General features: G+C 33.8%; 3 protein-coding genes and 2 non-coding genes across 7 annotated transcripts; 4 read left to right on the top strand and 1 right to left on the bottom strand.

Annotated features, from left to right (window-relative positions):
• Window positions 1-5: 5 nt before the first annotated feature.
• On the top strand, window positions 6-20,068 carry LOC147563716 (ATP-dependent Clp protease adapter protein CLPS2, chloroplastic-like). 3 transcript variants are annotated; one of them, XM_086640063.1, is made up of 5 exons: window positions 6-415; window positions 1,569-1,667; window positions 1,907-2,016; window positions 2,183-2,298; window positions 19,902-20,068. In XM_086640063.1, the coding sequence occupies exons 1-4, from the start codon at window positions 163-165 to the stop codon at window positions 2,261-2,263; spliced, it is 543 nt and encodes a 180-aa protein (XP_086496189.1). In that variant the 5' UTR covers window positions 6-162; the 3' UTR covers window positions 2,264-2,298; window positions 19,902-20,068. The 3 variants fall into 3 exon arrangements, with proteins under 3 accessions (XP_086496189.1, XP_086496181.1, XP_086496196.1); XM_086640055.1 differs by lacking the exon at window positions 19,902-20,068 and having other exon boundaries at window positions 2,183-2,408; XM_086640070.1 differs by lacking the exon at window positions 19,902-20,068 and having other exon boundaries at window positions 15-415; window positions 1,910-2,016; window positions 2,183-2,408.
• LOC147563719 (uncharacterized) lies at window positions 11,964-12,809 on the top strand (the record flags this gene model as incomplete). The annotated part of the gene is made up of 1 exon (XM_086658129.1): window positions 11,964-12,809. A coding segment is annotated over one exon (846 nt), but the record flags the coding sequence as incomplete, so codon positions are not given.
• On the bottom strand, window positions 15,705-15,777 carry TRNAR-ACG (transfer RNA arginine (anticodon ACG)). Its single transcript has one exon. It is a non-coding gene; the product is annotated as a tRNA-Arg (tRNA).
• LOC147563717 (uncharacterized) lies at window positions 15,947-20,068 on the top strand. The gene is made up of 5 exons (XM_086658041.1): window positions 15,947-15,952; window positions 16,102-16,185; window positions 19,216-19,315; window positions 19,555-19,664; window positions 19,831-20,068. Exons 1-5 carry the CDS (start codon window positions 15,947-15,949, stop codon window positions 19,900-19,902), a joined length of 372 nt encoding a protein of 123 aa, XP_086514167.1. The 3' UTR covers window positions 19,903-20,068.
• A 1,016-nt stretch (window positions 20,069-21,084) lies between these two features.
• Window positions 21,085-21,156, top strand: TRNAD-GUC (transfer RNA aspartic acid (anticodon GUC)). The gene has a single exon. It is a non-coding gene; the product is annotated as a tRNA-Asp (tRNA).
• Window positions 21,157-21,188: the final 32 nt, after the last annotated feature.

Here is a 21,188-nt window from a genome sequence, read left to right as displayed (position 1 = left end):
TGACTGTTGACTTCCGGCTAGGTTTAACTCCATAAACCCTAGAGTTCCATTTGTGTCTCTGTTCTCTTTCAAGATAATTGCTGTCTTCCCCATTTCAAGAAACCTAGAACCCTTTTTATCCTCTCAACGTTCTTTTTTCTCTCCCAAAGAAAACCTAAAGAAATGGCAGTTTGTGAAAGTATAACAACAGCATTCTCTCTAACAAAACCAGGGCAATTCTCGTTGCCTCTTCTTCCCAAACAAACTAATCTCAAGTCCTTTCCTGTAAAGAGAACCATTAAACAGTTAGCTATATCAATGCATTTTGAATCAAGTTTTCCAGGATTACCCAGTAAAGGTGGTGGTGGTGCTGGTATCTTGGAACGCCCTAATTTTGAAGCTCCCCAATTTGATCTTTCTCCCCAAACCCAAGAAGGTAATAAACAAAAAGATGTCATCTTTTTTACTTTCTTGAATTTAATCCTTTTCTTTTTACCACATATTCAGTTCTTAGGTTCTTTAATGGATATCATGCATTCAAAAGAATTGATTGATTCTTGTCTACCCATGTTCTTATCTTGTAGTATAAAATTGATGGTACATTTAATTCTCAATAGTAATAACCTCGAAAATCTGTTTTTTGGGTTGACATTGAAGAAATTGTGTAGTTTCTGGTTTGAATCTGTATAGGTTTGCATTTAGGTTACCACCCACAAATTTTGACTTGTATTTAACATTTAAGTCTTGAACTGCCTAGAGAGAAAGGAATGTCGATTGTCGAATTAGATATCACCTCTGAAGTTGAACTTGTAATCTTAGAATGACCATGGCCACTGGCTTCCCCGTGTCTCCGTTCTCTTTCTTAAAAATGCAAAAATGCAGTCGTTCCCTAATTTTGTTATAGCCCGGCCCCGAATGATAGAGCATGCAATCTTTATCCAGAAGTTGCTTCTTATACGAATCTTCTTGCACATCTGCGGAGAGAGGAGTCTTCATTGTCCGATCAATTCAATTAGTTATGCTTCATAAATTAAGAAACACACCATTAGGTAGACTTTGTGGACCGGAAAGTGTCATTTGCTTTGACGACGAAGGACCAGACAGCTTTCTTTAACGAAAAAACCAGGTCCGTACTTGACAACAAATCCTCCGACAGATCCAGAAGCTATGTCACGGCTTACCGGTTCCTATGCCCGATTATTGATATTCATACCAAAAACTCAATTTTTTGGAAGGAGTATCTGACGGTCTGACCTAGTAAGATGCATCTGTAAGGCTGAAAAGCCGACAGAATGTATCATTTGATGCTTGTTTCACCATTCTTTTCAAGATCAGGGTACGGCTCATCAACCTCGGGTTCTTTTAATGCCGATTAACTTTGGTTGGCAGATAATATTAGTGGCAACTTCGTGTATTTTTCGCCACCACTTTGTGTCCCGCAAGAGGTTCCTAATTCTAACATTTTTTTCCCTTCAAAATCAGAACTTCTTGTTTCAAAATCTATTCTAAAACTATAACTCCATTTGTATTCTCTGTGTTTCTTGAGAAGAAATGCCAGTTCACATCGAAATAGTTATGTTTGATTGTAGGTGGTGATATGGGATGGCTTAGAAACAAGAGAATTGTTGGGACTGGAGATGGTTACAAGGTTCTTCTAATTGATGACAAACGCCATACCGAAAAATTAGGTACTTCCTCTTACAATATTTTTTACCGAGTATTGAGAATATGAATATTACAATTGTCATCGGTTTGCTTGGCCTGGTCGAGTATCTTTGTTTTGGGCTTTGGCCACCTGTGGGCTGCCGAGATCTAGGTAGCAGTCCAACAGATCATCTTCAGCATTTACAATAGTTATACCATGTTTTATAGATTCAAGTACTCGTTTTACTTAAACTTTTGGTTATTCATTCCTGCTGGTTTCTAGTAGCGGACGTCCTACCAAGAGTTGTTCCATCAATTACACCTGACGATGCAAGAAACCTCTTTCATCAATCCTGTCTTAACGGTGTAGCAGTTGTTATAGTAGCTGTTAAGGTATTCTTCTGCTTATTATATTGTGCTAGTTTAATTATGAGAATCACATTTTAGTAGTCAGATTGCTTTTCGTTGTATATACTTGCCACCCATGGTTTATTTGAAATTTTCGCCTTTTGGACCTTAACTTGGTCTAATGACTTGGAATTCGTTATTGGGGAAGCAGGAACATGCTGAATTCTACGCAGAGATGATGACACAGTGGGGACTATCCGCAGCAATTGAATCAGATTCAAATGCCATTTAAGATGGCAGAAGTTTCAGTTTTGTCCATCATTTTTGTAGTTTTGGAGTTTTATTGGTATTTCCAATTAAACTCAAAGAGTCCAAATCAATGGAATGTATGATAATAACAAATTTGAAACTTATAAAGTGAGATTCCTGTTTTAAAACTGACCTTTTTCACTCCTCGGATTTTCTTGGCTCTATTCTTCCTTTCTTTCATTTGTTTCTTTGATTTCTCCACCTTGGTATCGAGCCAAACTGTGAAAATATAACGGTAAGAGGGAAAAAAATTTGCAAGAGAGATGAGGAGAAAAAAATCTCAGACTTAAACAGGACATTATGAACCATACATCCATTTTGTGGAGTTTAAAGAGAAGATTCTAATCTTGATTCTACAATGTCCCATTCAACTATGTAAAACACAATGAGAAATTAACTTGAAAAGACAAAAAACACAACACGATTGGAAGCCTTAACTTATGACTTCAAGTGATACGTGTTGATTTTACCTTTTGATATAAGCACCTTAGTCTTTTAATTTCTTTCGTTCATGTAAAGTAGAGTAGACTTGGACAGTTGGACTGATCTGATTGATGATCCACACTTACTTATGACTTCAACTTTTGACATTTGGCAAGTAGTTCCAGTTGGTTCACATTAATTTTTGACTTCTATTGGCAGTTTTTTTAGTTAGAAATGTAACGGTTTTATATTTTTATATTCTTTTTACATTTGAGAATTCCTTTAAGGAAACAACATTCCACATAAATTTAATCCAATAATTGGAAGTAAAGCATTGGGTGTTTCATTTCACCATCTCAAATTCTCAACCTCGTAGGAGTTGAAAATCTCCTCCTTGGTGTTAGCAGTTAACTCATCTGTATGGGATACAAATGTTTCTAAAATACTACTTGATATTTAAAATCGATGTTATTGTTTTATCATTTTTGTTTGAATATATATGTTATCGCAGATTTTTTTTTCCTATGTCGTCACCTGAAAAGTGAGAAGAAACATGCTTTGACAGTGAAAGATAATCTTCTTTTAGTTTGTCGGAGCATAGCGGCAAAGATGTCTTACGACGAGCCAACGACTTACCTTTTTATTGTTATTGTGATATGTCAAGTTCAGTTGTGAGTTTAGGCAATTTGATCTGTGTTTAAGCATTGAAGATAAATGCTCCAATTGAAAGTTTATGTCAAGGTCAACTGTGTGGAAAACATATTCGGCTTGAATTTGCTGAACAGAGTAGTAGCATTTGTGAGTTGATAATCTCCTTTTCAGATTTTGATTTTACGTTAATTTAGTTTTGCTATCAAAATTGGTTGTGTTTGTTGTTTGAAAATTTTCATGGGTTATTGGTGCATTAGGATCTGATTTGTATAGTTGTAGTATTGATGCTAAAATACGTATAATTTTTATTTATTTTAGAGACATCTTTACCAAATAATTAGGCAATTTTTTTTTTCGATTTTTGAGTCTAAGGTCCAAAAATAGGATTATTCATATATCCACTCCTAAATTAATAAATAATATAAAATCAAAATAAACAGAAAATAAAAATCAATCCAAAAATTTACTACTTAGTGGACCCCATGTATCAAGCCATTTATTTCCTCCATTCTTACCTCTTATAAATATATATTTAACCCTAGATAAACTAAAGGTTTTTAGTGGTTGAGTTAATACATTTATTCTTTCCATAAATTTTAAGAGAAATATTTATATTAGATATTTATTGTCAATATTTATTTTCAAAACTTATATTTATCTAAAGTAACCTACCAAAATAATAGTTATTTACCTAAAACGAGTTCTTCTCTCTCTAACTTTATGTTCTTCGAACTTAAAGAAATTGTAAATTTGTGATTGGCTTTTTGTCTCTACCTCGATATTTCCATCTCTAAAACATATTTTTCCTTGGAAATCATTAAGAAAATTGTATACATGTCGATTAAACTTAAAATCTTGTTAAAAATTATGAGTTAATTCCTATATGACCCCTTACTTTATGACCAGCTTCCTTTATGGTCCCCTGTTTTTCGTAAATTCAAATATGACCCCCTATTTTCAAGTAAATGTCATAATTGTCCTTCATATTCATAATTTTTCAAAATAAAATTAAATACATTCCACCTCACCTCTCTCTCTCTCTCTCTCTTTCCAACTCTCTCTTCACCTTTCTTTCTCTCTCTCCCCCTCTATGTCTTCTCCGGCAAGGTCGTCGATCGAAATTTTTTCGGCCGGCGACCTTGCCGGAGAAGACAGAGAGGTAGAGAGGGAGAGGGAGAGGTGGAGAGAGAGAGAGGTGGAAAGAGAGAGAGAGAAAGAAAGGTGGAGAGAGAGGGAGAAAGAAAGAAAGGTGGAGAGAGAGAAAAAGAAAGGTGAGGTGTTTTTTTTTAAAGGTCGCCGACCGGAAAAATTCCAATCGGCGACCTTGCCGGAGAAGACAGAGAGGGAGAGGTGGAGAGAGAGAGAAAGAAAGAAAGAGAGAGAAAGAGAGAGAAAGAAAGAAAGGTTAAGAGAGAGAAAGAAAGGTGGAGAGAGAGAGGTGAGGTGGAGAGAGATGTGAGGTAGAGATAGAGGTGAGGTGGAGATAGAGGTGGAATGTATTTAATTTTATTTTGAAAAATTATGAATAGGAAGGGCAATTATGACGTTTACTTGAAAATATGAGGTCATATTTGAATTTACGAAAAACAGGGGGCCATAAAGGAAGCTGGTCATAAAGTAGGGGGTCATATAGGAATTAACTCAAAAATTATTTTATTATAACAACAAACTTAAAATGTAACACTTTTTCGTACACAATGAATTTTGATAACTCTATCACTATAATCTTGTTCTCATAAAAAAATATAAGTTGATTTTGTTTTTGCTACATTTTCAGTATTTTACATTTTTACTAGCATTTTCTTGATTCTATTAGCATCTGTTATGAATATGTTAGAAGTAGGTTAATAATTATTTTATTATTTCGGTAGCGTCTTATTGATTCTAACAACATTCTTATATATAGCAGAATTCTCAAATTTTTTCTAGCATTTTGTTTATTTAAAAAGTTCAATAATATACTTATAAAAATAAATTCTTCTGAAATTATGATTGCATTTCTCTAGCATCTCATTGATTCTAACAACATTCTAATTTTTTTTAAGAAGGACCATTTTTTTCTCTAGAATTTCTTTATTCTCCTGCAATAATTATACTTCTCTAGCATCTTATTGATTCTAACAAAATTTGTCTGAAATTATATTATGTTAACCAAATTTTTAATATTTCTCTAGCATTGCACTGATTCTCCTGCACATGCCTTAAATTATGTTTCTCTAGCATTTCATTGATTCTCCTGCCATACTTATATTTCTCTAGCATCTTATTTATTCTGACACAATTCTCTTGGAATTATATTATGTTAACCAAATCTGTATAAAAAAAAAGTATAACTAAAAGTGGTCATTACGATAAACGGAAAAAGAAACTATTGTTGTGGAAGAAAATTTCTTCTTTGAGGAAATAATTTAGTTAATCATTAATTTGAGTTTTTTTTAAACTTAGGATAGGTTAGGTATTAATAAAAAATCAAAAGTTAGACATGTAATTTACTCTAAGTGAATTTATTTTCTATTTCAGATTATCTTTGGGCTCTAGACCCATTGATCATTCGATTTGGGCTTAAAATCCATCCTCCCATTTTTTTTTCCGTATGAGTACATTATATAAATTTTTTGTAATATTTTTTGGTGATTTATCACTACTTCGGGCACGGGCTATAACTAGTATAACTAAAATATTGTACAATAAATACATAATAAATACAAGGGTCCGTGGGTATATGGCCCAAAATAATGTTCAAAAACGGTTTAGGGTCCAATCTTCCCAAAAAATGGATTTTTAGTCCTTTTGCTCTTGGGACTAAAAACTCTTAATATATATCACATAATTCCTTCCATGTCCCAGTCGTTTTTCACGGGATTTTAATGCACAAAAATTTCAAACGGTTTAATGTACCTTGATTTAAGGATAAATTTAGGAAAAAACGGTTAGATTCTCACGAAAATTTCTCTCTCTTCTATAATCTGTTTAGAAACAAAATCTAAACTTTCCCAAATCAATTTTCTCTCTCTTCTTTACAGATTTAATATGGAGATTTATTAGCCAAAAATATGGAGATTTATTAGAAAAAAATGGATAGAAACAAATCATAATTTCTCTCTCCTCTAAACAGATTTGGAAATCAAATTTTCTCTTTCCTATTATCCGAATCAATCTAGGATCAATTTAGCGTGATTTGGGGGTTAATATACAAAACATATATATCACTTTCTCTCACTTAACTTTCAGTTTTGGAAATAGTATATTTTTCTGGGAACATTAAAGCAGCATTTGTTTTCATTTTTACTCATACATAAAACACATCGAATAAAAATTATGAAACAAATACGTAAATTATGTATTATTTATGACGAAGAAACCATCATTAGTCAAGTATACAATGTAATTTATCAAATGTAGTTGGGTCTTGTTCAGTAAATTACACATAATTTCTATTACATTACACATAATTTCTTTTACATTACACATCGTTTACATTCTGTTACAAAAACATCGTTTACACTATATTGTCGAAGAGCATATGTAGTCTTGAGCAGGACAAACAACATTTACACTATATTGTCGAAGAGCATATCCAAATGATTTTGCACCACCAGGAAACAAATGACCAACTTCAGTAGGAAATTCTATAAGTAACAACAAAACTGCAAAAAGAAAACATATACATTTGTTAACAAAACATATAATTTACTAGAAACAGTTGTCGTTTATAATGTGCATACTGTTTGTTAAACTTCATAATGTGTTAGAAGACAAACATAACGTTAGTTCGAATCACAAGGTCATTGTTATGTGAAAAAATATATATAAAGTGCAATAAATTACATATAATTTTTGGAACATTTATTGTACTATAAACGACAACTGTTTTGAGGAAAAAGTACGCGTAATGTTGAATAAATTATATATAATTTATGCAGATTTATAAGATGATTTTGATATTATTTATAAAGTATGTATAATTTGTAACAAAATACGTATATTTTACATTCTGTTATAAAAACATCGTACAAAAGACGTTTGCGTTATGTATGTGTTATGTTCAGTAAACATCCTGTAATGTCGTGTAAATTATATATCGTTTACATTCTGTTACAACCAAATCGTACTAGATCTACTCTGGATAAAAAATGATATGTAATTTATCGTAAACGATCCGTAATTTATGTTAAATTATATATCGTTTGCATTCAGTTATAACAAATCTTACGAGATCTTCTCTGCATAAAAAATTGTACGAAAACCTTGATGAAGATTTGAAGAAATGATCTAAAAATCTGTAACCTAAAACTACTAAAAAGTAACAAAATACATAGATACAAACACTTCTTAATCGCATTATCTTCAGTAAAGACGGATTTAACATTAACATAATAAAATCGGTTGTGAATCTTAGAGAGAGAAAATACTGAATAATGATGAAGATTTGATTAGATGATACAGAGAGAAATTCAATTATAATGAAATTCATGAACAAAGTTCAAGATGAAGATGAAAAACATTAAACGGAAAAGAAGAAATCAAAACCTTTAACATTACTTGAAAAACAATATTAAATCTGATTCAGAATCTGTTCCAATGGAACGAAAAATGACTTCTGTAATGTGTCTTACCTGATAAACGACGAAGAAGATGATTTCAGCTGCTCTAACGAAGAAGAAACAAGATTTCTGAGATTAATGGATGATTATCAAACGATTCTGATTTAGAGAGAGAGAGAGAAAATAAGCAGATTTCGGTTACTAAAGATAATGAAGATCACGGTTACTATGTTTATAAACGTGATTGGAGAGAGAAAGGTGGGAGATAAAAATGGAAAAAGATATTTTGGATTTTAGAATGTAAATCAGATTTTATATATAAAAAAGGTTAGTATAGGTATTATAAATTAATATGTATTATAGGGATTTGTGTTTTCTCTAGATGACACCAAATGGACTAGATATCCATTTGTATTATTTTTTTGGTTTTGAAACCCTTTATAGGATTAGAGAGGACTAAATGTCCTATTTGGACCCGTTTTTTGGGCTATAAGCCCAAAAATTCTAAATACAATTGTTAAATTTTATAATAAAAAAGTTTATTAAACTATAATATACTCTTTTATTAAAACAATTTTAAGGTATAAGTTTTATTATAGTTTAATTATTTAATAATTAAATAATTAACTTTATTAAACTTTATCTGTATAAATATAGATAGTTTATTAATTAATTATTACCAAAGTATAATGGTAATAAAGTTAATATTTTTTTAAGATATATTTTTATAAGTATTAATATAATTTTTATCATCATAAAATTTAATTTTTATTAAAATTAATATAAAAATATTAAAAAAGTTAACTTTAAATTTATAAAAACGTTAATTCTTCACAAAAGTTTTTAATAATAATAAATTTATAATATTGTATGATAAATACACAATAAATAAAATTATTAAAATTTTATAATAAAAAAGCTTATTAAACTACAATATAATACAATGGACTCTTTTATTAAAACAATTAAATTATAAGTTTTATTAAAGTTTTATTTTACAATTAATTAATAATAATTAAATCTATAAACATTGGTTAGAAATGTACAAATATATTAGAAGATAGAGGTCTCTTTATCAGTGAAGCTGATAGAGCTTTACACATAACATTTGAAGAATATTTCTCTACTCTTCAAGAGTTCAAGAAGAATACAAATCTATATTGTTTGAAGGATACTTTCATGTAAAGAAACTGGTTGAATATCTATTTGAAGGCACCAAGAAATGAGAGTAGACTAAGTATTTCATAGATATGTTTAAATAAGTATTTTCGAACTTAAAATTTAAAGTTTCAAAGTATAAGTTTTATTATCGTTTCATTGTACAATATATTAATAATAATTAAATAATAAACTTTATTAAACTTTATCTCTGTCCAAATATATATAGTTTATTAATTAATTATTACTAGAGTACAATTTTAATAAAGTTTATACTTTTGTTAAGACATATGTTTATCAATATTAATATAAATTTTTATCATTATAAAATTTAGTTTTTATTAAGATTAATATATTTTTTTAAATGGAGATAAATCTTTAATAAGATTAAATTTATAGAACGTTACAAATTTATAATTTATAAAGTTACTAGATTAACCCGTGCCTCCGACACATAGCTTGATTAATGAGTGGGAAGTGTTAATTCTTCACAAAAGAAGAAAGGTGATCCTTGTTAGAATAATATATATAATAGTTAGGGGTTAGTTTAGTATTTTGCCCTTTAATGGTCTTTAAGTATTTTATTGTCACTATATATTTGTTATCTTGTAAACCTAGTTTAACTAATGAATTAGCCTCCCATATAGTGTTTTTCTCTTCTTCTTTCTCTCTTTGAATTGTTGGAAAAAATGAACAATTTATTATGTAAAGTTGATTAATTTGAATGCTTTACTTTGAAAAATAATATTTTAATTTCAATTTATGTTTACTAACTTTTTAATTGAGTTAATTCCTATTTGGACCTCTACTTCGTGACCAGCTTCCTTTATGGCCCCCTATTTTCTGTAAATTCAAATTTGACCCACTTTTTTGATGTAAATGTCTTAATTACCCTTCTTATAAATATTTTTTCAACATAAAAACAAAGAGTTAATTCCTATATGACCCCCTATTTTGTGACCAGCTTCCTTTATGGCCATTTTTTTTTCGTAAATTCAAATATGGCCCCCTATTTTCAAGTAAATGTCATTACTACCCTTCTTAATTCTAAATTTAAAGGGTTAATTCCGTTTTGGCCCCCGATTTGTGACCAACTGGCCGTTTTGCCCCGAGTTGTGTCCGGCTGTTCGTTTTGGCTCCAAAAAATTCCTAAATGGCCCCAAATTTTTTCAACCTCCCAATTCTACCCCCGTGACATTTCTGTAATTATTTTTTTTTCTTTTTCTTTGTCCACCTCATCTAACAATCACCACATCACTCTGTCCACCTCACCCTTCTTCTCCGGCGAAAGGTTGCCGGCCGGAAAAAAAATTCCGGCCGGCCACCTTTACCAAAAAAATAATAATTCTTCATCTTCTTCATTTCTCTCTCTTCTTCATTTCCTTCTTTCTCTCTCTTCTTCTTCTTTATCTCTTCTTCCTCTCTCTCTAACCCCTCTATCTCTCTCTCTAACCCCTCTCTCTAACCCCTCTCTCTCTAACCCCTTTCTCTCTCTCTAACCCCTCACTCTCTCTCTCTAACCCCTCTCTCTCTCTCTCTCTCTCTAACCTCTCTCTCTCTAACCCCTCTGTAGTTATATTGAGAGAGAGAGAGAGGAGTTAGAGAGAGAGAGGGGTTAGAGAGAGAAAGAGGAAGAAGAGATAAAGAAGAAGAGAGAGAAAGAAGGAGATGAAGAAGAGAGAGAAAGAAGGAGATAAAGAAGAGAGAGAAATGAAGAAGATGAAGAATTTTTTTTTTGTAAAGGTGGCCGACCGGAATTTTTTATTCCGACCGGCAACTTTTCGCCGGAGAAGAAGGGTGAGGTGGACAGAGTGATGTGGTGATTGTTAGACGAGGTGGACAAAGAAAAAGAAAAAAATAATAATTACAGAAATGCCAGGGGGGTAGAATTGGGAGGTTGAAAAAATTTGGGGCCATTTAGGAATTTTTTGGGCCAAAACGAACTGCCGGACACAATTCGGGGCCAAAACGGCCAGTTGGTCACAAATCGGGGGCCAAAACGGAATTAACCCAAATTTAAAACATTAACAAAAAGTTATTTCCACCTCACCCCTCTCTCTCTTTCCACCTCATCTCTCTCTACAACTCACCCCTCTCTCTCCAACTCACCTCTCTCTACTCCGGCAAGGTCGCCGGCCGGAAGATTTTCCGGCCGACGACCTTCAAACCTAAAAAAATAAATCTCTCTCCCCTCTCTTTCTATTTTTTTTAAAATCTCTCCACTCTCCCTCTCTAAAAACTCTGGCAAAGGGAAATCCCTTCGCCGGAGTTTTTAGAGAGAGAGTGGAGAGATTTTAAAAAAAAATTTAGAGAGAGAGAGAGATATTTTTTTTTTAAGTTTGAAGGTCGTCGGCCGAAAACCGACCGACGATCTTGTCGGAGAAGAGAGAGGTGAGTTGGAGAGAGAGAGGTGAGTTGGAGAGAGAGGGAGGTGAATTGGAGAGAGAGAGAGGGATGAGTTGTAGAGAGATATGAGGTGGAAAGAGAGAGGGGTGAGGTGGAAATAATTTTTTTTAATGTTTTAAATTTAGAATTAAGAAGGGTAGTAATGACATTTAATTGAAAATAGGGGGCTATATTTGAATTTACGAAAAAAAAGGAGTCATAAAGGAAGCTGGTCACAAAGTAGGGGGCCATATAGGAATTAACTAAAAAAACCACTTCAATTCCACCTCACTTCTCTCTCCACCACACATATCTCTCCACATCACCTCTCTCTCCAACTCACCTCTCTCTCTCCACCACACATATCTCTCCAACTCACCTCTCTCTCCAACTCACCTCTCTCTCTCTACAACTTATGTCTCTCTCTCTCTCCAATTCATCTCTCTCTCCACATCACCTCTCTCTCTCCAAGTCACTCCTCTCTTCCCCGACCAAAGTCGCCGGCCGGAAAACCCCTTCGCCGGAGAAGGTCTGTTCAAGAACAAATTGAAATTTCTTTTAACTGCTCTGAAAGTGTTCTATATTCTTGACCCTACACTGAAATCCATTCCTGAACCAAGTGAAGAAGACACTAATGAATTGAAGGATGAAAGAAAGAAGAGAGAAGAAGATGAACTTATTTGTAGAGGTCATATTTTAAATGCTCTGTCTGATCGACTGTATGATCTCTATACTGATAATCGTTCTTCAAAAGATATTTGGAATGCTCTTGAATTTAAATATAAGGCTGAGGAAGAAGGTACGAAAAAATTTCTTATTTCTAAATATTTTGATTTTAAGATGTTTGATGATAAACCTATTTTACCCCAAATTCATGAATTACAAATTATTGTGAATAAAATGAGAGTTGTCAAAATTGACATTCCTGAATCTTTTCAAGTTGGTGGAATTCTAGCAAAATTACCACCAAGTTGGAAAAACTATTGGAATAAGATTCTTCACAAATCCGAAGATTTTACATTGGTGAAAATCCAAAAACATCTTCGGATAGAAGAAGAATCAAGGTCAAGAGACAACAAGGTGGAGAATGATATTGACATAGCTAAAGCCAACATGGTGAAAAAATCAAATCATCCCAAGAAGAATAAAGAAAAATTTTCGGGTTCGAAGAGGGTTCAAGGAAAATTTAAAAAGACTTTCCAAGCCATTAAGAAACCTAAAGGTTGTTTTGTGTGTGGAAAAGTGGGACATTATGCTCGAGATTGTAAATTTCGTAAGGAACAAATGCAAGAGACAAAGGCAATAAATGAAGAGTTTGTTGCAGTTTTAAGCGAAATCAATGCAATTCATGAAAATGTTCTAGGATGACATGTGCCACGGTTCATATATCATATGATAGATTAATATTCAAAACTTATGATTCAATAAATGATGGTCAAGAAATTCAAATGGGAAATGAAATGCGTTCTAAAGTATTTGGTAAAGGTAATATGAACTTGTATTCACATCGGAAAAGAAAATTACTTTATCAAATGTACTTCATGTTCCTGATATGAATAGAAACCTAGTAAGTGGGGACTTATTGACAAAACCTGGAATAAAGTCGGTGTATGAATCGGGCAAATTAATTTTGTCTAAAAATGATGTATTTGTTGGGACAGATTATTCTTGTCATGGAATGGTAAAACTATGTACTATGGAAAATAAAATTAATAATAATATCTCCATAAGAAATTTGGAGAGGAAAAAAATCAAACATTAACTATTTTAAAGTGTGGGGGTGTCTTGCCTATTGTAGAACTACTAATCCTAAAAGGACTAAGTTGGAGGTTAGGGCTATAAAGTGTATGTTTATTGGATATTCACAAAATAGCAAGACATATAGACTCTTGGATTTAGAGTCTAATGTTGTAATTGAATCAAGAGAAGTAGAATTTTTTGAAGACTTGTTATCTAGTGATAATAATTCTCAAATAGATGTTCATCAAAATAAGTCTCAAAATGAGATATCTTCAAAAATTCATGAACTTCCGAATGAACCTTGAAAAAGTCAAAAAATAAGAAAAGAAAAAGATTTAGGTTTGGATTAAAAAGAAATACCATACTTGGAAATTAGTTGATTTACCACCCGGTTCAAAAGCAATTGGTTCTAAATGGGTATTTAAAAAGAAATACCATACCAATGGCACACTTCAAACATTTAAGGCTAGATTAGTAGCCAAAGGTTTTCGACGAAAAGAAGGAATAGATTATTTTGATACATATGCACCAGTAGCTAGAATTACTTTTATTAGATTAATGTTTGCTATTGCATCTATTCATAACCTTCATGTGCATCAAATGGACGTAAAAACCGCATTCTTAAATGGAGACCTTAATGGGGAGGTCTATATGGAACAACCAGAAGGATTTATTCTTCAAGGAAATGAAAATAAAGTATGCAAACTTGAAAAATCTTTATATGGTTTAAAACAAGCTTCTAAACAATGACATAATAAATTTGATAGTGTTATTACTTTAAATGGGTTTAAACATAATAATGCCGATAAATGTTTGTATTTCAAAACTTGTGATAGATATACAATTATTATTTGTTTGTATGTTGATGATATGTTACTAATTTATAATAAACTAGAAGGCATTATAGAAACTAAGATATTTTTGTATTCTACTTTTAAAACGAAAGATCTTGGAGAAGTTGACACTATTTTGGGTATAAAAATTAAGAAAAATAGTGGGGGTTATTCTCTATGTCAATCTCATTATATTGAAAAAGTACTTAACAAATTTAGTCATCTTAATATAAAAGAGACTAATACCCCATTTGATCCAAGTATCAAATTAATTCAAAATAGTGAAAGAGCGGTTGCTCAACTTGAGTATGCAAGTGTTATCGGAAGTCTTATGGATGTGACACAATGCACAAGACCAGATATAGCATATGTTGTAAGTAAATTAAGTAGATATACAAGTAACCCAATTATTGCACATTGGGATGCAATCAAAAGAGTTTTAGGTTATCTTAAAAAGACTAAAGATTTAAACCTACAATATTCAAAAAAATGTGAAATTTTGGAAGGATATTCAGATGCAAGTTAGATATCTAGTGGAGATGATAAAAAGTCAACCATGGGTTGGATATTTACTTTTGGTGGTGGAGCAATTTCTTGGGGATCCAACAAACAAACTTGTATAACTCATTCAACTATGGAATCCGAATTCATAGCATTAGCGGCAACGAGAAAAGAAGCTGAGTGGTTAAGAGACCTACTCATTGAGATTTTGTTCATCAAAAAATCAATTCCACCCGTTTCAATATTTTGTGATAGTCAAGCCACATAGCACGTGCATAATCGAGCCTTTCGTTGTGTCCCCATGTTTTTTACCCAACCATTCTCTGGTTCGGACCGTTCTCCTATAATGGCTTCTACTCTAGGGTTTCGTCCTCTTAATGAAGTAAGATTCTCGTCTCCGAGCTCATTTAGGTTTCGTATTTTCAATGCTGAACTCATTTACCTTCTAAACGTATAGCTAATTTAAATGTTGAAAGAAGTAAACTTATATGCTTTACTTGTCCTGCTTCCACGAAACAACAACAACCTCAAGGGAAACATCACATTCAATCTCTTTTACACCAACCACAGTTTCATCACTTGCAACAAACCAACCATAAATCCTTGCATCAGCAGAATCAACATACATCTCACTTCTCTCAATCGCACTTGCCTGACATCTCTCATACACATCAACTCTCGACTGTGGCTCAACACTTGACTTGCTTGCAAACCCTACCCGGCGGTCATATTGGAGGCCGCATGCATGTATCGGTGAGGAATTTTCAACATTTACAAGCATTTCTTTCCCTGTTTTTTGACACTCATCAGCTAAAAACCCTCTCTGGAGTTTTAATCAATAAACAGATGAAATCGAGTTCGGGGCTGATTTATCTTATGCATTAAGAAGCAAAGAGATCAATCTTCTTCTTACTTTGTTCTAGAATAGGCCATATATTTGAATTAGAGTTTTTCTCCCTTTTTTTTTTTGGCTTCCTCTACTGACCCACATTATCCATTTTTCATACTGTTCTAGGTTGCGAGTCCTGCAAAGTTTTGTGATGAATGTGGAGCTCCATATTTGAGAGAAACATCGAAGTTTTGTTCAGAATGCGGTGTTAAAAGGTTAGGAACGTGATACCGTGTACAGTTTATCTTGCAAAATGCGCTCATATATTCCGAGAGAAAGAGAACTACACTCCACTTAAATCGACTCCACTGGGGATCGAACCCAGAATCTCTGGTTTCGTAGACCAGCGCCTTATCCATTGGGCCATGGAGTCCTTGTTGACTGTTTGACTTTCGAGTAGGTTTAACTCCAAAAACCCTAGAGTTCCATTTGCGTCTCTGTTCTCTTTCAAGATAATTGCTGTCTTCCCCATTTCAAGAAACCTAGAACCCTTTTTATCCCCTCAACTTTCTTTTTTCTCTCCCAAAGAAAAACCTAAAGAAATGGCAGTTTGTGAAAGTATAACAACAGCATTCTTCTCTCTAACAAAACCAGGGCAATTCTCATTGCCTCTTCTTCCCAAACAAACTAATCTCAAGTCCTTTCCTGTAAAGAGAACCATTAAACAGTTAGCTATATCAATGCATTTTGAATCAAGGTGGTGGTGGTGGTGGTGCTGGTATCTTGGAACGCCCTAATTTTGAAGCTCCACAGTTCGATCTTTCTCCCCAAACCCAAGAAGGTAATACAAAAAAGATGTCATCTTTAATACTATTCTTTTTACCACATATTCAGTTCTTAAGCTCTTTAATGGATATTATGCATTCAAAAGAATTGATTGATTCTTGTCTACCCATGTTCTTATCTTGTATAAAATTGATTGATTATTGTCTACCCATGTTCTTATCGTGTATAAAATTGATTGATGGTACATTTAATTCTTTATACTCCGTATTAACCTCCAAAATGGTTTTTGGGTTAATTCCGTTTTGGCCCCCAATTTGTGACCAACTCACCGTTTTGGCTCCCATAAGTGTCCGGCAGTTCATTTTGGCCCCCAAATTTTTTTAAAGCCTCCCCATTCTACCCTCATGGCAATTCTGTAATTAAACTTTTTTTTCTTTTTGTGTTTGTCCACCTCACCCTAATAATTCCACATTTATTTATCTCTCTTCTCTCACTTTTATTTCTCTCTCTTCTCTCAACTACAACCCCTATTCATCAACCATTACCCTCTCCACCACACCGCTTTCTATCCTAAATTTGAACTGAAGTAGGGTAGAGCCACCACCATCAAAATCCTTCAAAAGTGATGGGTTCACAAAGGGAGAGATTTCATTTCTTTTTGTGCCATCATGGTCACTCACTGTGAACCACTATCTCCACTATTGATTAAAGTGAGAGAAATCCCATCCTAAATCTGAGTTTGTGATAATAACGAACCACTGCCACCTATACCTCCATTGTAACCCACTATAACAAAACCACAAATCTCTTACCTAAACCGTTTATCGATTTTGGATAACATGGTTGTTTCCTAATTCTAGTCCCAATGGATCTTTTCTTCTCAAATCGCTCTTACTAATTTCAACCATCTTCAATCGATCCTCATCGGTCTATTCATCTTTGGATATTAATCTTTGGATAATGAAGGAGAATAACAATGAAAATCAAAAGGGGGTGAAAAAACAAAAGGAGAAGAACAACAAGTTCAAGAGAAGCTCCGACTCATTGGAATCGGTAGAACTTTGCTGCTTATTATAGATATAGGGGTTTGAATTAGATCATTGATTTCTTATGTGTTTCTTAAACACCATCCTTTGCGAATTAGGGTTTTTACTAGCACAGAAACTGTGTTTTCCATTTCGTTTTGTATTTTGGGAGATTTTGTTCTTCGTCTATGCAACTACCATAGATTGAAGCCCAAAAGATTACCAACAACTATCGGGAACAACAGATCCAACAAGATACATAGGTGATATGAAACAACAAAGTGAATATGGTAATATTTCCAGTGAAGAACAAGAGAAAGAGGGATCTACAACATCTACTAAAGAAGAAGAGAACAAAAACAAGAGCATCACCAAAGATGAAGAAATTACAAGATCCTAATTTTTCACATCAAAATGATGATGAAGAAGAATCAATTATGATATTGAAACAGAAATTGGCTTCTCATGTTCTAGAAATTGGGATAATATTTTACTCATTGATTATTGGGGTAACATGAATTTCTAAAAATTTGTGCATGATTAAACATTTGCTGCTCACAGCTTTAGCATTTTATTAAATTTTTGAAGGAATGGGTCTCGGTGTGTGCATAACTCAGGCTAATTTTCCGGTGGGTACGAAGGAGATGTAGAATGGTATAGTTGTATTTTATTTAGATTATTGTTTATGTTTGATGTTGGTAATTTGGAGGTTTCTCCACGATCTAGACTTAAATAATTTGGGCAAAAGCTTTTTAGTTTTGAATTTTTTTGGGAAAAGATGAGAAGAGATGGTGGATGGTAGAGGTTGTGGACGAAGATGAAAGTTATTCTGGTGGAAAGAAGAGAGAGAATCAAGTTGAAGAGAGAGAGAGAGAGAAATAAAAGTTACTGAGAAAGAGGAGGGAGAGAGAGACATGAAGAGAGAGAAAGGAAATTGTTCGGTGAGGTGGACAAAGAGAAATAACAACATTTAAATTACGAAATTGCCATAAGGGTAGAACGGGGAAGTTTATAAAAATATGTGGGGGCCAAACAGGAAATTGGGGCCAAAACGAACTGTCGGACACTTATTGGGGCTAAAACGGCGAGTTGGTCACAAATCGGGGGCCAAAACGGAATTAACCCATTGTTTTTTGGGTTGACATTGAATATTTTGTGTACTTTCTAGTTAGAACCTGTATAGGTTTCCATTTAGGTTACCACCCACCAATTTTGAGTTGTATTTAACATTTAAGTATGGAACTGCCTAAAGAGAAAGGAATGTCGCTTGTCGAATTAGATATCGCCTCTGAAACTGGACTTGGAATCTTAGAATGACCATGGCCACTGGCTTCCCCGTGTCGTTCTCTTTCTTAAAAATGCAAAAATGCAGTCGTTCCCTAATTTTCGTATAGCCCGACCCCGAATGATAGAGCATGCAATCTTTATCCACAAGTTGCTTCTTCTTGTACGAATCTTCTTGCACATCTGCGAAGAGAACAGTCTTCTTGAGAATTGACCGATCGATTCAGCTAGTTATGCTTCATAAATTAAGAAAGACACCATTAGGTAGACTTTGTGGACCGGAAAGTGTCATTTGCTTTGACGACGAAGGTCCAGACAGCTTTCTTTAGCAAAAAACCAGGTCCGTACTTGACAACGAATCCTCCGACAGATCCAGAAGCTATGTCACGGCTTACCGGTTCCTATGCCCGATTATTGATATTCATACCAAAACTCGACCTTTTGGAAGGAGTATCAGACCTAGTAAGGATGCATGTGTAAGGCTGAAAAGCCGACAGAATGTATCATTTGATGCTTGTTTCTCCATCCTGAATTGGCTCTGCCAATTCAAGATCAGGGTACCGTTCATCAACCTCGGGTTCTTTTAATGCCGAATAACTTCGGTTGGCAGATAATATTAATGGCAACTTCGTGTATTTTTCTCCACCACTTTGTCGCCCCGCAAGAGGTGGGTGATATGGGATGGCTTAGAAACAAGACTATAACTCCATTTGTATTCTCTGTGTTTCTTGAAAAGAAATGCTAGTTCACATTGAAATAGTTATGTTTAACTGTAGGTGGTGATATGGGATTGGCTCAGAAACAAGAGAATTGTTGGGACTGGAGATGGTTACAAGGTTCTTTTAATTGATGACAAACTCCATACCGAAAAATTAGGTACTTCCTCTTACAATATTTTTTGCGGAGTATTGGGAATATGAGTACTACAATTGTCATCGGTTTGCTTGGCCTGGTCGAGTATCTTTGTTTTGGGCTTTGGCCGCCTGTGGACTGCCGAGATATAGGTAGCAGTCCAACAGATCATCTTCAGCATTTACAATAGTTATACCATGTTTTTTAGATTCAAGTACTCGTTTTACTTAAACTTTTGGTTATTCGTTCCTGCTGGTTTCTAGTCGCGGACGTCCTACCAAGAGTTGTTCCATCAATTACCCCTGACGATGCAAGAAACCTCTTTCATCAATCCTGTCTTAACGGTGTAGCAGTTGTTATAGTAGCTGTTAAGGTATATTTCTGCTTGTTATATTGTGCTAGTTTAATTATGAGAATCACATTTTAGTAGTCAGATTGCTTGTCGTTGTATATATTTGCCAGCCATGGTTTATTTGAAATTTTCGCCTTTTGGACCTTAACTTGGTCTAATGACTTGGAATTCGTTATTGGGGAAGCAGGAACATGCTGAATTCTACGCGGAGATGATGACACAGTGGGTCAGAAGTTTCAGTTTTGTCCATCATTTTTGAAGTTTTGGAGTTTTATTGGTATTTCCAATGAATCTCAGAGTCCAAATCAATGGAATGTATGATAATAACAAATTTGAATTGTTAGGCATAGAAGATTTTCATTTTGTATCAGAAGAGAAGTTAAATGAAGAGTTCCCATTAAATAGCTCCTGGTTTATGAACTTAATTCTGATTTTAGTCCCTTAAGGTTCCTGTTTTGAACGAGAACTATTTAAAAACGATTCAACTACGAAAGGTCCCTGCTTCCAAGCAGACCTTTTTCACTCCTCAGATTTTCTTGGCTCTATTCTTCCTTTCTTTCATTTGTTTCCTTGATTTCTCCACCTTGGTATCAAGTCCATTCTGCAAGCCAAACCCACAATATACCAAATCAGCTTCAAGCAACCCGTGAAGTTTTTATAGCACAAGAAAATAATGCAACTCTAAGAGGATCGTGAGAAGTATTAGTGAAGTCATACCGAACTCCTTTGTAAAGCAATCACCTCTAAGTCGTGTGGCAAAAACATGACTACGTATTAAGGGAGAAATTTAAACTGTTCTATGCACACCAAGTACATGGATACCTAACATGATAAGAATAGTACATGGATAACTAACATGATAAGAATAATAAGTATAATTTTTGCAGGTAGTATGTCATTACTATGTTTAGAAAGGCACATAAAATGTCCGTCGAGGCGTACCCCTCGAGGCAAAATATATGTATACCGCATCAGAATTTACGCCTCGATGTTGTAATAACATCTTTTGTTTTTCTTTAACTTCTAGAGGTTGTCAAAAGGGTAGATATGAAGTATCTGAAACAGGTCTAGTATACCAGTAGAGTAATCAGGAGACAACTATGTAGTTGGTCTTGGCTGAGAATATCGAGTCTCGGTCCTCCCTGGGACGAGACTCAGTCGAGACACTGAATTAGTGTTGGGCCTTTAATCTCGGGTGTCTTGTGACATACCCAGACTAAATCAACATCTTCTAATTTTTGGAACTTTTTCTTTTTGAAAACTTCAAATCTAAAATTATTTATTACCTTATTGACTACTTATATTCCCAATCGGTATAAGATAAGTAGCAATAATATTATAGTGGTTGGACTGACTTACTCTTAAACATTCGGAAATGCATGAGAATTAATCCTTTACAGTAGTGGTTATTAAAGTGATATCGATAACTTGTTGCAACAAAGTCGTTGTAGTATAGTGGTAAGTATTCCCGCCTGTCACGCGGGTGACCCGGGTTCGATCCCCGGCAGCGGCGTTTCTTTTTTTCAGTTTTATTAATGGGTTTTA

This window comes from Eschscholzia californica, unplaced genomic scaffold (assembly GCF_041429995.1).
Source record: "Eschscholzia californica isolate CP2 unplaced genomic scaffold, dmEscCali1.0.p SCAF_1, whole genome shotgun sequence".
NCBI lineage: Eukaryota > Viridiplantae > Streptophyta > Magnoliopsida > Ranunculales > Papaveraceae > Eschscholzia > Eschscholzia californica.
The sequence above is the reverse complement of the archived record's forward strand: the minus strand, read 5'-3'. Positions and strand labels throughout refer to the sequence as shown.